This window comes from Heloderma suspectum, chromosome 1 (assembly GCF_057233095.1).
Source record: "Heloderma suspectum isolate Gila_16-S chromosome 1, 16-S_ref, whole genome shotgun sequence".
NCBI lineage: Eukaryota > Metazoa > Chordata > Lepidosauria > Squamata > Helodermatidae > Heloderma > Heloderma suspectum.
This window is the reverse complement of record NC_139458.1, coordinates 151,022,352-151,037,752: the sequence shown is the minus strand read 5'-3', so window position 1 is coordinate 151,037,752 and position 15,401 is coordinate 151,022,352. Positions and strand designations below refer to the sequence as shown.

The window sequence follows — 15,401 nt, the reverse complement described above, 5'->3', positions numbered from 1 at the left end:
TTGTGTTGTAAATTAAAATAATACTTTAAAAATTACAAGTTTAAAGTACAGGATGCTTTAAACCCAGTTTTTTTTTCCTCACTCTCTCATGATACTAGAACCCAAGGTAATCCTGCAGTGGCAATGAAGCGCCAAACCAGAGATACTGCAGAAGCCACTCCCCGCCTTTCCCCAAATTCACTGCATTTGGAGGACTGCATGCGGCCCCTAGGCAGCATGTTGCCCACCCCTGCTATAGTCTCTAAAATAATTATAAATTATCCAGCTTACCAGAAGAACAATCCAATCTTGGTTTCTCCTTCAAACACAAGAACTCCTGTCGGTGTTAGTCCGAGGCTATAATCATTACCATCTCTTGCCTAATAGCAATTGAAATTAAATTAGAATATTCCTACAGGTGTGACTATATATTAGTACAGATTACCTTAATTTAACAAGACTTTCATTTATTAAGATATTGCAGCAAAATGAAAGTCACAGATATATCCACAAGCATGTGACTAAATATACATTCTATTCAGATAACTCCCCCCCCCACACACAAAGAACACTGAGATTTGTGCTTTTTATCAAATGTTTCATTTTTGTCCTTTAAAGTGATATTGCTTTTACTATTGTTTATTAATATATTGCAGGCTACTCTGAGCACTCCATGGAACTCTGATGTCAGGATATTAGTTTTAAAAGCAAACATGACAACACAAAACATTTTGCTTATATTATTCTTCAAGTTTTGCCATATGTGCATCGTTGAAAATTACTTCATGTTAGGTTAACCAGTGTGATCCTAAGCAGATTAGTTGGAAGAAAAATCCTACTGATTCCATTAGATTTTCCTTCAAGTTATATAACGTTGGCCACGTTTGCACTTCACACTAAGCCGCCCTGCAAATAAGCTATGTAAATGAGTGGAACACCCAATGGTGCACCCGACAGACTATCAGATTCTCCGTGGCTTGTTGTCCCCCTCCGTCCCCATTGGTTCTCCAGCTGGTATCCTAGTGTTCTTCGCAGCAGAACCCATCTTGTCTCCCCCTCCCTGCTCTGATAGCAACCCCTTGTCGTTTGCCACTGTTTTTTTTAATTATTAAAGTGCTCTGGAAAAGTGCTTTCCCCTGCTTTTTCGGTGCTTTTCCATTGACAGCTCAGCACTTGGTCCCTGGCAAGTTTTCGGAAATTAGCCTATATGCAGTCTCGTCTTGTCAGTTTCCATGTATGTTACCTACTCCACTTGGTGCTTCCTTTAACAGCTGAAACAGACAAGGAAATCGGCAAGGCAAGACTACACATTATCGGACAGCCATAAGGGTGCACTTGCGAAAGACCAACAGAAATAATAATAAGAAAAAATTATAAACACAAATGCGCAATTTTCTGGGGCTGATTTTTTTTTAAAGGGTGGTGAACCAGTGATGGGCACTCCAAAGTGTTGCTTGGGAGTTGGTGGAGGGGCTGTCACTGATCGTGGCAAGGGCAAAATCGTGAAGACCTGCAGAGGTTTTTGCTGCTCTTGCCGAGCAGAGTGTTCATTTTCAGCACTCTGTCTCAAAATCCATCTTTGTTCTGAAGATGTTAAAATCTAAGGTTTAAGAATTCAAGTGCAGTTTATTCGTCTTGCACTAAATACATTGGTATAAACTCATTGCGTCTGGTACAGCAGCCAAGAACACAAGCAGTAGCTTTGATCATGGCCATTTATGGTAGATGTCCAGCACCTTTTGTCTATTATAACAAAGTTACTCTTAGTAACCTGTACAGGTAAGTGGAACAAGCTATATAAGAAGTAGATCTTATCCATTTCCTATTGGGTGCATAAACTGCAGTTTAATTAAGCAGTACATTCTCTTTCCCTTGTATTTTTATGTTTATACAATTCTAAAAATATAATCATTCCCAATGACTTGTGTGGCAGATAACTTCCTCCTACAGAAAGTAGAGGAAGGAACTAGAGGATTGGCTATCCTTGACTTGATCCTAACCAACAGAGATGACTTAGTGGATAAAGTAGCAGTTACAGGAACTCTGGGGGAAAGCGACCATGTTGTAGTTGAGTTCTTGGTTCTAAGGGAAGCAAAAGCCGAGTGTAGTCAAACGCATACCCTGGATTTTAGGAAAGCTGATTTTAATAAACTCAGAACAATGATCAGTAAGGTCCCATGGCAAGCGACGCTAATGAGAAAAGGAGTCCAAGATGGGTGGGAGCTTTTAAAAAAGGAAAATCTCAAGGCACAATCACAAACAATTCCAACAAGAATAAAAGGTGGAAGACAACAGAAGAAGCCAATGTGGCTTCACAAAAAGCTTAGGGATGACCTGAAAACAAAAAAGGACACATATAGGAAGTGGAAAGAAGGCCAAGTAACAAAGGAAGAGTACAGGCAGGTAGCACAGAATTGCAGGGATGGCGTCAGGAAGGCTAAAGCTGAAAACGAGCTGAGGTTAGCGAGGGATGCTAAAAACAACAAAAAGGTGCTAAAAACTTCAGCTACGTGCATAGTAAAAGGCAGAGGAAAGAAATGGTGGTTCAGCTATTAAATAAGGATGGCAAAACGATAACAGATGACAAAGAAAAGGCAGAGGTGCTCAGTTCATACTTTGGCTCAGTCTTCTCCCAAAAGAGGGTCTAGGACCCCCCTGGCAAAGGCGAAATACAGGCTGAAGGGGCAGGATTGCAGCTGGAGATCGATAGGCATATGGTCAAGGAACACCTAATTATTTTGAATGAGTTCAAATCTCCAGGGCCAGATGAACTGCATCCTAGAGTAATAAAGGAACTGGCAGAAGAACTCTCAGAACCACTGTCTATTCTCTTTGAGAAACCATGGAGGATGGGGGAAGTGCCAGATGACTGGAGGAGGGCTAATGTTGTCCCTATCTTCAAAAATGGTAAAAAGGAGGAACCTGGGAACTACAGACCAGTCAGTCTGACATCAATCTCTGAGAAAATTCTGGAGCAGATGATACAGCAATCCATCTGGAAGCACCTTGAAAACAATGTCGTAATCACTCGAAGCCAACATGGATTTGTCAAAAACAAGGCCTGCCAGACGAATCTGATCTCATTTTTTGATCAAGTAACCTCCCTTGTAGACTGTGGGAATGCTGTAGACATCATACACCGTGACTTCAGCAAAGCATTCGACAAAGTGCCCCATGATATCCTGATGAGCAAACTAGCTCAAAGCGGGCTAGATGAAACAACGATCCGATGGATCCACAGTTGGCTACAGAATCGTGCTCAAAGAGTGCTTATCAATGGGACTTTCTCAAACTGGGGAGAGGTAACGAGTGGGGTACCGCAGGGCTCAGTCCTGGGCCCAGTGCTCTTCAACATTTTTATTAATGACTTGGAGGAGGAGGTGCAGGGAATGCTGATCAAATTTGCAGATGACACAAAATTGGGCGGGATAGCTAATACTTTGGAAGACAGAAACAAAATTCAAAGTGATCTGGATAGACTGGAGTGCTGGGCAGAAAACAGCATGACATTTAATAGGGATAAATGCCAAGTTCTGCACCTAGGAAAAAGAAACCAAATGCACAGTTACAAGATGGGGGATACGTGGCTCAACAACACTACAAGCGAGAAGGATCTTGGAATTGTTGTCGATCACAAGCTGAATGTGAGCCAACAATGTGATGTGGCTGCAAAAAAGGCAAATGCTCTTTTGGGCTGCATTCATAGAAGCATAGCTTCCAAATCCCGGGAAGTACTAGTTCCCCTCTACTCAGCACTGGTTAGGCCTCATCTGGAGTACTGTGTCCAGTTCTGGGCACCACACTTTAAGAAGGATGCAGACAAACTGGAGAGGGTTCAGAGGAGGGCAACAAAGATGATCAGGGGACTGGAAACAAAGCCCTATGAAGAGAGACTGAAAGAACTGGGCATGTTTAGCCTTGAGAAGAGAAGACTGAGGAGAGATATGATAGCACTCTTCAAGTACCTGAAAGGCTGTCACAGAGAAGAAGGCCAGGATCTCTTCTTGATCATCCCAGAGTGCAGGACACAGAATAATGGGCTCAAGTGACAGGAAGCCAGATTCCGGCTGAACATCAGGAAAAACTTCCTGACTGTTACAGCAATACGACAGTGGAACCCATTACCTAGGGAGGTGGTGGGCTCTCCCACACTGGAGGCATTCAAGATGAGTCTGGACAGCCATCTGTCAGGGATGCTCTGACTTGGATTACTGCATTGAGCAGGGGGTTGGACTCGATGGCCTTGTAGGCCCCTTCCAACCCTACTATTCTATGATTCTATATATAATCACAAACTTACCTTGACTATATGCATGTCTACTCCATACATTTCCAGCCATTTTGCTTTGTTCAAATAGTTTGTTTCTGCCTGAGCAGGTGTTTGCCCCCTGAAATAATTTATGTTACACACAATTAAAACAAACATGTCTTGAGAGGAAAACAAAGTTAAAGAAAGAGCATACAAAAGGGGACACAAAGGTTTGTAGAAAATGCCAAATAGTGCTGGTCTACACTTAGTTTTAATTATGACCCATGGCCACATCGGCATGTTTTGTCCTGAAATGCAGAGTTCGGGAAAATATTGCACTGCAAACTTTAGCTGTGGAACCTTACAAAGTTTTATTGATAAACTCAAGAGTGGCTATGGTTGTAGAATGCATAGAAAGCACACTCTATCATTCAGATGACACTAAATGGTCCTACATATGCTGGGCCTTGCTGTGGTTGCTGAGTAGAGAAAGGCAAGCTACACATGCTCAGAAGGCATTCTCCTCTTCACCAAGCCTTCAACCAGGGAGACACCAACTAAGGTGTTTTGGGTGGCTCAGCTTCTAGAGCCCCATTTCAGTTTATGAAGCCAGTTCCAAGACCAGACATTGGTGAACGCTGTGCTGAAACTGAGCATCAATGGCAGTAAAAGCATATTGTTCTGACAATGATCTAGTCACAGAAATCTTTTGAGAGAATATTATGTTCTCTTCTATAATTGTTTTTATTGCTAGTTGAAATAACATGTTCCCTGTTTCCTGTGAGTGGGATCAGCTACAGGACATAAAGATTTTGTGCTATATTCTAGTTTGCCCCAACAAAAATAGGAAAATACTGAGGAGGGGGATGGTTTTCCATCCTTATTGGCCCCTTCCTGAGTAATAGAAAGCAATGGATATAGTGAATGTCTACCAAGTAACTGGGATGGAACCTCATGTGGAAAGTTAAAATTTTGGAGTTTGTTACCTGTATTCTTTCCAATTCTCAAAAATGGCTAGTTCCATCTCTTCAGTTTGGCTGGGCACAAACCTGAACTCTGACACTATGTCAGGGATGTGCTCAGCAGGGTCATGGTCACCAAGTTCAGCTGCAAAAGAGAAGAATATTTCAAGAAAATTCCAGTAAAAGCCAGTTCCTTAATTATCCAACCAGAACTGGCATAAATGCAAAACGCCTAAAATGTGGCATTACATCCTTCTTCAAGATATTTACAATGTTTTATGAACTTGTATTGTTTCAGACATCATAAAGTGAGAGTTGACGGTATTGAGAAAAAAATGTTAGAAGCTGCATGCTACCATACATACCTTTTCAACAGTGTTCAGTAATCTCAGCTAGCATTTGCAAATCTGATTTTGCAAGCACTTACCACCACAAATCTATTTTAAAATATTATTTCACAAGTTAGGAAGAAGAAAAACTTAAAGGAAAAATAGAAGGAAAGCAGCTGATTTAATAATATAACAAAATTATTACATGCTGTGTGAAGTAACTATTTTAATAGACTTCTTGTGCCTAGAGCATCACCTCAGAGGTGACTACCATGAGGGCATCACCTGTGAAGGATAAGGAATCTGCCTCAGAGGTGGAAGCAGAGAAACCACCAAAGCCCTTGGGAGCGATGCCCCCTGAAAAGACAGGATCTTTGGAGGACTGCTAGACTAAGCCACAGGCCTTGTGAAAAAAGGTCTACTCACATGTAGGACACTTGCACACAAGGAGGACCTTTCAGCTGCAGTCACTAACAGTTCACAGCTAAGGCCTGAGTGTGGCTCTGACAGCCTCTGCATAAAAACAGCAGTGTAAAGCTGATAGAGTTGCCGGAAACATTGTTGACCAGATTTTTCTAAATCCCACTCCCCTTGCTTTGACTCCAGACTGCTTCCTGGTATAAGTACTTCTGGACTGAACTCTGACTTTCCTTCTGCTTGCTATTTTGCCTTGGGACCTTGTTGCCTGTTACCTACACTGGCCTGCCTCTCCACCTTTCTGCTCCTTGTCTACTGTGTTGCCTTGGAACCTTGTTGTCTGTGACCTGGGCTGTTGAGAACTTGCATTTTGCCTGATCCTTGTTTGTGCTGACTAGCTTGGAACTTAGAAACATAGGAAGCTGCCTTATATTGAGTCAGATCGATGTCAACACTGACTGGCAGTGGCTCTCCAGGGTTTCAGGCAGGAATTTTTCCAGCCATAGTGGAGATGCTAGGGATCAAACCTGGGACCTTCTGCATGCAAAGCGGGTGTGTTCTACCACTGAGCTATGGCCCTTCCCACATGAAGTTCTTGAACTTGTAACTGCTAGGCTCAAACTCTGGAAGTGTGACAGCTGCAACTCTGTTTAAAGACTTGGATCTGTGCACAGGGCCAGCTCTAGGTTTGAGGGGTCCCTAGGCAAAGTGCCTTTTGGTTGGCCTGCATTCTATGTTGGTGGGCCTCCTCCAGTTTATCTAGTGTCAGCGCCACACAGCTGGGTCTGTAAGTCACCATTTTAATTTCCCACAATGCCCCCGATGTAACATAATTCCAGGTCACTGTGGGAAAAATGTAACGTCCTTTTCAAAGGATTGAAAAGTGTCCTTTTCTGACACTTTTCAAAGTGGAACACCAGGCAGGTGTTAGGGGTGAGGCCTTGAGAGCTGCCCAAGAATACTAGATGCTTACCCCAGACCTCTCTCTGCACCCAACTACAACCAGAAACATAAAAAACTACCACTTCACAGTGTAGTACAATGTACTTTCTACTCAGGAGTCACTCAATGTCTACATCTTCATTCTCTTATGTTGTCACTACCTGCATTTTACATTCTTGCATCTTATTTTTAACTATTTGCAACAGTGACAAAGCAAGCAACTTCAGTTTTCTCCAACTCATTTCTCTCCCACCACGTCAGTGTATCTCCTGCCCCTTAACGCTTCTTACACCTTTCTAAATAGTCAGCTGCTGTCATTATATTGAACCAAGAACATGCACATAATTGGTACCTTCTGGAAACCTAGTGGATTCAAATTGTGTTATTACAATGTTAAATGAGCTGTTTGATACTGTGAACAAACCCATACATCCCCTCATCGTGCTGCCACTATCATAGAATCATAGAATAGTAGGGTTGGAAGGGGCCTACAAGGCCATCGAGTCCAACCCCCTGCTCAATGCAGGAATCCAAGTCAGAGCATCCCTGACAAATGGCTGTCCAGCCTCGTCTTGAAGGCCTCCAGTGTGGGAGAGCCCACCACCTCCCCAGGTAATTGGTTCCATTGCCGTATTGCTCTGACACTCAGGAAGTTTTTCCTGATGTTCAGTCGGAATCTGGCTTCCTGTAACTTGAGCCCATTATTCCGTGTCCTGCACTCTGGGATGATCAAGAAGAGATCCTGGCCTTCTTCTCTGTGACAACCCTTCAAGTACTTGAAGAGCGCTATCATATCTCCCCTCAGTCTTCTCTTCTCAAGGCTAAACATGCCCAGTTCTTTCAGTCTCTCTTCATAGGGCTTTGTTTCCAGTCCCCTGATCATCTTTGTTGCCCTCCTTTGAACCCTCTCCAGCTTGTCTGCATCCTTCTTAAAGTGTGGTGCCCAGAACTGGACACAGTACTCCAGATGAGGCCTAACCAGTGCTGAGTAGAGGGGAACTAGTACTTCCCGGGATTTGGAAGCGATGCTTCTATGAATGCAGCCCAAAAGAGCATTTGCCTTTTTTGCAGCCACATCACATTGTTGGCTCATATTCAGCTTGTGATCGACGACAATTCCAAGATCCTTCTCGCTCGTAGTGTGGTTGAGCCACGTATCCCCCATCTTGTAACTGTGCATTTGGTTTCTTTTTCCTAGGTGCAGAACTTGGCATTTGTCCCTATTAAATGCCATTCTGTTGTTTTCTGCCCAGCACTCCAGTCTATCCAGATCACTTTGAATTTTGTTTCTGTCTTCCAAAGTATTAGCTATCCCTCCCAATTTTGTGTCATCTGCAAATTTGATCAGCATTCCCTGCACCTCCTCCTCCAAGTCATTAATAAAAATATTGAAGAGCACTGGGCCCAGGACTGAGCCCTGCGGTACCCCACTCGTTACCTCTCCCCAGCTTGAGAAGGTCCCATTGATAAGCACTCTTTGAGTCCGATTCTGTAGCCAACTGTGGATCCACTGGATCGTTGTTTCATCTAGCCCACTTCGAGCTAGTTTGCTCATCAGGATATCATGGGGCACTTTGTCGAAAGCTTTGCTGAAGTCGAGGTATATGATGTCTACAGCATTCCCACGGTCTACAAGGGAGGTGACTTGATCAAAAAATGAGATCAGATTTGTCTGGCAGGACTTGTTTTTGACAAATCCATGTTGGCTTCGAGTAATCACTGCATTGTTGTCAAGGTGCTTCCAGATGGATTGCTTTATGATCTGCTCCAGAATTTTCCCAGGGATTGATGTCAGACTGACTGGTCTGTAGTTCCCAGGTTCCTCCTTTTTACCCTTTTTGAAGATAGGGACAACGTTAGCCCTCCTCCAGTCATCTGGCACTTCCCCGGTCCTCCATGATTTCTCAAAGAGAATAGACAGCGGTTCTGAGAGCTCTTCTGCCAGTTCCTTTATGACTCTAGGATGCAGTTCATCTGGCCCTGGAGATTTGAACTCATTCAAAGTAATGAGGTGTTCCTTGACCATATGCCTGTCGATCTCAAGCTGCAATCCTGCCCCTTCAGCCTGTACTTCGCCTTTGCCAGGGGGGTCATAGACCCTCTTTTGGGAGAAGACTGAGCCAAAGTAGGAATTGAGCACCTCTGCCTTTTCTTTGTCCTCTGTTATCATTTTGCCATCCTTATTTAATAGCTGAACCACCATTTCTTTCCTCTGCCTTTTACTATGCACGTAGCTGAAGAAAGCCTTTTTGTTGTTTTTAGCATCCCTCGCTAACCTCACCTCGTTCTCCGCTTTAGCCTTCCTGACGCCATCCCTGCAATTCTGTGCTACCTGCCTGTACTCTTCCTTTGTTACTTGGCCTTCTTTCCACTTCCTATATGTGTCCTTTTTTGTTTTCAGGTCATCCCTAAGCTTTTTGTGAAGCCACATTGGCTTCTTCTGTTGTCTTCCACCTTTTCTTCTTGTTGGAATTGTTTGTGATTGTGCCTTGAGAATTTCCTTTTTTAAAAGTTCCCACCCATCTTGGACTCCTTTTCTCGCTAGCATTGCTTGCCATGGGACCTTACTGATCATTGTTCTGAGTTTATTAAAATCAGCTTTCCTAAAATCCAGGGTACGCGTTTGAGTACACTCGGCTTTTGCTTCCCTTAGAACCAAGAACTCAAGTACAACATGGTCGCTTTCCCCCAGAGTTCCTGTAACTGCTACTTTATCCACTAAGTCATCTCTGTTGGTTAGGATCAAGTCAAGGATAGCCGATCCTCTAGTTCCTTCCTCTACTTTCTGTAGGAGGAAGTTATCCGCCACACAAGTCAGGAATTTCCTGGAGGGGCCATGTTTTGCAGAATTTGTCTCCCAACAAATATCGGGGAAATTGAAGTCCCCCATTACTACTACATCATGCTTCCTTAAAACATTGGCTATTTGCTTTTCAAAAGTTTCATCCTTGGCTTCTCCTTGATTGGGTGGCCGGTAATAGACTCCGACCACCAGGTTCCTTTTATTCTTTGCTCCATTTATTTCAACCCAGATGCTCTCGATGGGGCTACCAAGCTCCTCCTCCTGTATTTCTGTGCAGAGATATGTATTTTTCACATACAGTGCAACCCCGCCTCCCTTTCTGTTCCTCCTGTTCTTTTTGAACAAGTTATATCCTTCAACTGCTGTATTCCAGTCATGAGAGTCATCCCACCAAGTCTCAGTTATACCTATCAAGTCATAATTTTCCTCCTGTATTAAGAGTTCAAGTTCGTTCTGTTTGTTTCCCATACTCTGGGCATTAGTATATAGACATCGAAGACCATGTGCTTCATAGTCTGGCTTTCTTCCTACATGTGTCTGAAGACTATTATTGGGCGCTATCAGCGCTGTTCTCTCCATTGCAGTGCATGCGCCTACGTCCATTGTTACCCCCAACATTACATCTCCCTTCCCCGTAGGATTCAGTTTAAAGCCCTCCTGATGAAGTTCTTCATGCTGTGGCCAAACACATTCTTCCCAGCCTTTGTGAGGTGCAACCCATCCCTAGCCAACAGCCCATCTTCCAGGAAGTATAGCCCGTGGTCCCAGAATCCAAATATCTCTCGTCGGCACCACCTTCGTAGCCAGTCATTCACCCGGAGTATTTTTCGTTCCCTTTCTATCCCTCTTCTAACTACTGGAAGGATGGATGAGAAAACTATCTGGGCCCCAAAGTTCTTGAGTTTCCTTCCCAAAGCTTCAAAGTCTGACGTGATCTCTTCGTAGCTCCGCTTGGCGGTATCATTTGTTCCCACATGGATGAGAAGAAAGGGATACCTGTCAGTGGGCTTTATGAGTGCAGGCAACCTTTCAGTCACGTCTCTAATCTGTCCTCCCGGGAGACAACATACCTGGCGAGTCCACGGGTCTTCGCGACATACTTGGGTCTCGATCCCACGCAGCAAGGAGTCTCCCACTACTACCACTCTTCTCTTCTTCTTCTTGTAGGCCTGGGTTTCATCGCCTCTGTTTGACTGACCTTTAGCCTCTTGCTCACTCTCATGCAGGTTCCCCTGTGATTCTTCCTCTGCAGGCTGTCCTCCAGTCTCATCTGCAAGTACCTGGAATCGGTTCCACAGCTCCACCGCTTCCACTGGTGCAGAGTGGCGTCTAGTTCTTCTTCTCCTAACTGTCACCGTTTTCCAAGGAGTATCCTCTACTCCATTTTTCTTCACCTCAGCATTTCCCACTGCCTCATCTTGCTGTTGCTCTTCAAGCTTCTGGTCTGCCCTTTGCTGCTGTAGTTCCCCCATTCTGTCCAAGAACTCTTCGTGTTCTCTTATTCCCCGGAGGGTTGACAGTCGCCGCTCCAGTCCACTTACTTTTTCCTCCAGCAGCGTGATCAACTTGCACTTGTTGCAGGTGTAGGCCATGTTGTTCTCAGGCAAGAAAACAAACATTGCACACACCTTGCAGGTCACCACCACTGGAGAGTCTTGTCCTTCCATAGCCTCTTTTCCCTTTTTGTGTCTAGCTTTGTGATTGTTCTAGACTAGCCTGTGCCTGCTCCTCTACTCAGTAGAGGTTAAAAGCAGAGTCCCACTGGTGTGGAAGTGTGTGTTACAAGACAAATAAATGAAAAAAAGTTAGTAAAAAAAAATAAAAAAAAATGTTAGGGGCCTCCCCCTTGACCTCCCCTGCCGAACTCCCCTGGCCAACTCCTGTTTGCTCCCCCTGTTCACTCACTCTGTTCGCTCGCTCTCTGGGAGCTTGCCTGCTTCTGTAGTCCCTTGACCAGCTGGAGCAGCTTGCTCTGCTCTGCTCTGCTCAGCTGGGAGGCGGGAAACAGACTGAAGCTTCCCGCCCAGTCAGCTGCTGGGAGTACTCAGGCCACACCCCTCCAATTCAGTTGGAGCTCTCAGAAGCTCCTGGTGAGCTCACAGCCAGTCAGAAGGATAAAGGGCAGCGCCCTGGGCTTCCTGCAACCCACTTACCTCTTAGCCTCTGTCTCCTTTGTCTCCTTTGTCTCTTCAACCACTGCAACTCCCCTGGCCAACTCCTGTTTGCTCCCCCTGTTCGCTCGCTCTGTTCGCTCGCTCTCTGGGAGCTTGCCTGCTTCTGTAGTCCCTGGACCAGCTGGAGCAGCTTGCTCTGCTCTGCTCTGCTCAGCTGGGAGGCGGGAAACAGACTGAAGCTTCCCGCCCAGTCAGCTGCTGGGAGTACTCAGGCCACACCCCTCCAATTCAAATTATCAGATGATAATTGAGTTATCATCTAACTCAATTAAGAGACCATTAGTAGGAACCAAGGTGCAGTATCAAAATGGCTGGATTCTATCAACAAGCAGGTGGTTTTATGTATTCATCTGAAAGAACATCAGAATGCATAGTCAGTCTGTCTTCATACTGGATATCTCAGTGTCTCCTCCCCTATCTAAACAATGCAACAGGTCACAGAAAACTCAGGAAACAAAATCTTTGTGTTCCCTACTTTCTGGCCTATACATAAATAAATTATCTAAATTTTTGTATAACTTTCCCCATAAAGAACATTTTTTCTGAGAAAAAAATTCTTTGTGCAAGATGACCTATCTTACAATCATATATAATAGGTGAGAGTTCTTTTCCAAAACTCCTTTCCCAGGGGAAATACAGACATACATTTTAAAAGCTTGATACGTGACTAACAGCTATTGAATAAAGCTTACTCTTAGGCAGTTATGAGCATCCAGTTACAAGCCTGTTATCTACACTGAGAACTATCTAAACCACCAAGAATTCCAGCAGCTCTAATATCACCAAAGGCTGTACATAATCTTAGGCACATTAACTTGGAAGTTTCATTGAATGTAGTAGGATTATTGTTTCTACATAAATAGCTTTTAAAGTCTTAAAATAGGCTCTGGTTATAGAAAAAATAACGCTGTAATTCAATTACTCTTCTGAAAGTAAGTTAGCATTTTGCTGAAATAAAAGACACAGCAAAAAAGACGTAAAAAGATACCCTGTGCCAAACGCTGCATAGATTAGTTTTGCATATATAAAAAAGTTCATGCAAGGTGAATCAAGAAAACAGCCCTAATATGTATGGCAAACAATCTGCAATAAGCAGCTCAAAGCTGGCAGTTCTTTCAGGAAGGACAAATGGAAAGAGGCTGCGCAGGATTCTGACTTTCTGCCAACTATTACACAATTTGCTTAGCATAACAATCAACAAGTCACAATTTGGAGTTCGCTGGATTTTTCTGAACAAACCTAAAGCTTTGAGACATCTATTAGAAACAGTTATTTCACTAATGAAAGCTCACTTTCCCCACTCCTGCCCTCATTCCCTATGCTTACATAAAGAGTACAGCTAGTCCGAGCCTCAGGATTCCACTCATACTTCCCAGTCATGCTGGATTGTAAAGCAGCAGACAAGCCAAGATCTTGGTGATAAACCTCAAGCAACTGAGTCCTACCAGCTTTATAATCCTCTGTCTGTCTGGGCTGAACATGAAGTAGATCTTTCAGGTACAAAAGCAACAGCACCCAGAACTAGCTGAAGTACTGTAATTCATCTGAAATGCAGGCAAATGTTAAGACCAAGAATCTGCCTCTGGTTTGCTATCTGTATAGGAAACCTGTCACGTTTGAAGTGGTTTTGCATTTCAAGCAGTACACCAACACAAAGCCAGTTTTCTCCAGGAAACTCACCCTGTAACATGTAAGCTGCCAACTGCACTGCTGTTTCGAAGGGACATTCCAACCTACAACAGGGGGGGAAAGTGTCAGGCAAATTTTTATGGTAGTACCTAGGAAATAAGTATGGGTCAAGAACCCAAGAAGTGGTGGAAGGCAGTGATGAGTTTCAGTGAACCTGCCAGATTAAATAATGTGCTTAAAGCATCATCATATTTAACCTATAGTATTTGGATTTTCATACATGCATGCTTTGCCATATACTTAGCAAGCTCTTGTTAAAGGGTAAACCAGCTTGTCTAAGATAAATTTACAGTGATCAAGGAACATAATCATTCATTCCTCATTTATGACACACCAGTTACTTGCCCAAAACCTTAGTTTGAGGTAAAGAAACTAAGAACACCACACAAATTGAGTACTAAATACAGCAAAATATTCTCATTCCCAACAGATCCACACCATCCCCCCCCAGATCCCTGTGGTAAACTAAGCAATATTTTATTATACTATATTCTGTAGCCAGGTGTGTGCGTTTTTTAAAGAAAGTATAATGAAGGAACCAAGGAAGGAACTGTGTGACTTTAAAGACTCTGAGCAAACAATACACACAAATGTTTATTTATAACTAATTATGCTCATTACCAACTTTAGCTGATGCAACAACTACGCCCATTCCTGGACAAGGATAGCTTAGCCACTGCAGTTCCTAAACGAGTAACCTCATGACCTAGTAACCTTACTGTAATACACTCTGTGTGGGGCCGCCCTTGCGCCTGGTTCGGAAGCTATAGGTAGTACAGAATGCAGCAGTTACGGTGCTCAGTATGTTCACGTTACACCTGTGCCAAAAAAAAACTGCACAGGCTATTACGCTACCGAGCCACGTTCATGGTTACGTCGTTGACATATACAGCTAAGAGCTCACTATCAAGCCTACTCTGTGGTGGTGAGGGTGGCAAAGAGACAGTTCTTTTCCACCAGCATTGTATCTTCTCAGTGTCATCCAGCGGAGATTTTCCGAGTGGTTCGCGGCCTGTTACATTCTGGGCCAGGGAGAGAGACGGTGGAACCTTTGGTGGCACGCTGTGATGAGTTTGCAAGGCACTTTGAAGATAAAGTCGCTCAGATTCGTCATGAATTGGACACGATTAATGCAGTTCCATTGGTAGAGGCATTCAGAGCACCATCTGGTCCAGTTTTATTTCAGTTACTGAGGCCTGAGGATGCAGACAAGGTGCTTGGCCAAGTCCGATCGACCACTGGTGTGCTCGACCCTCGCCCTTCATGGCTTATTAAATCAAACAAGGAGGGAATGTCCGGCTGGGTCCGGGAGGTTGTAAATTCCTCCTTGAGAGAGGGAGTGGTGCCTGCCGCTTTAAAAGAGGCGGTAATCAGACCACTCCTGAAAAAGCCTAACCTGGACCCAGAGGATGTTAACCATTATAGGCCAGTGGCCAACATCCCCTTCCTGGGCAAGGTGCTTGAGCGGGTGGTTGCAGGACAGCTCCAGGCACTGTTGAATGAAACAGATTATCTAGATCCATTTCAGCTGGGCTTCAGGCCTGGTTTTGGAATGGAAAATGCCTTGGTCGTCCTGTGGGATGACCTCTGCTGGGAGAGGGACAGGGGGAGTGCGACCCTGTTGATTCTCCTGGACCTCTCAGCGGCTTTCAATACCATCGACCATGGTATCCTTCTGGATAGGTTGTCTGGGTTGGGAGTTGGGAGGTACTGCACCTCAGTGGTTCCGCTCCTACTTGGATGGCCAATTCCAGAAGGTGGTGCTGGGGATTATTGCTCTGTGCCATGGCAATTGTGCCATGGGGTTCCACAGGGCTCTGTTTTATCCCCTACGCTGTTTAACATTTACATGAAACT

The 15,401-nt window shown here is 44.2% G+C and overlaps 1 protein-coding gene across 5 annotated transcripts in view; it reads right to left on the bottom strand.

The window, feature by feature from the left end:
- EPB41L5 (erythrocyte membrane protein band 4.1 like 5) overlaps positions 1 to 15,401 on the bottom strand; it is a 106,224-nt gene that overhangs the window by 52,628 nt on the left and 38,195 nt on the right. For all 5 annotated transcript variants that reach the window (XM_084807005.1, XM_084806995.1, XM_084807013.1 and 2 more), the window contains exons 7-10: positions 13,536 to 13,588; positions 5,215 to 5,335; positions 4,280 to 4,367; positions 271 to 359 (exon numbers count right to left, since the gene is read on the bottom strand). In XM_084807005.1, coding sequence (XP_084663131.1) covers positions 271 to 359; positions 4,280 to 4,367; positions 5,215 to 5,335; positions 13,536 to 13,588 — 351 coding nt within the window. The remainder of the gene's footprint in view (positions 1 to 270; positions 360 to 4,279; positions 4,368 to 5,214; positions 5,336 to 13,535; positions 13,589 to 15,401) is intronic.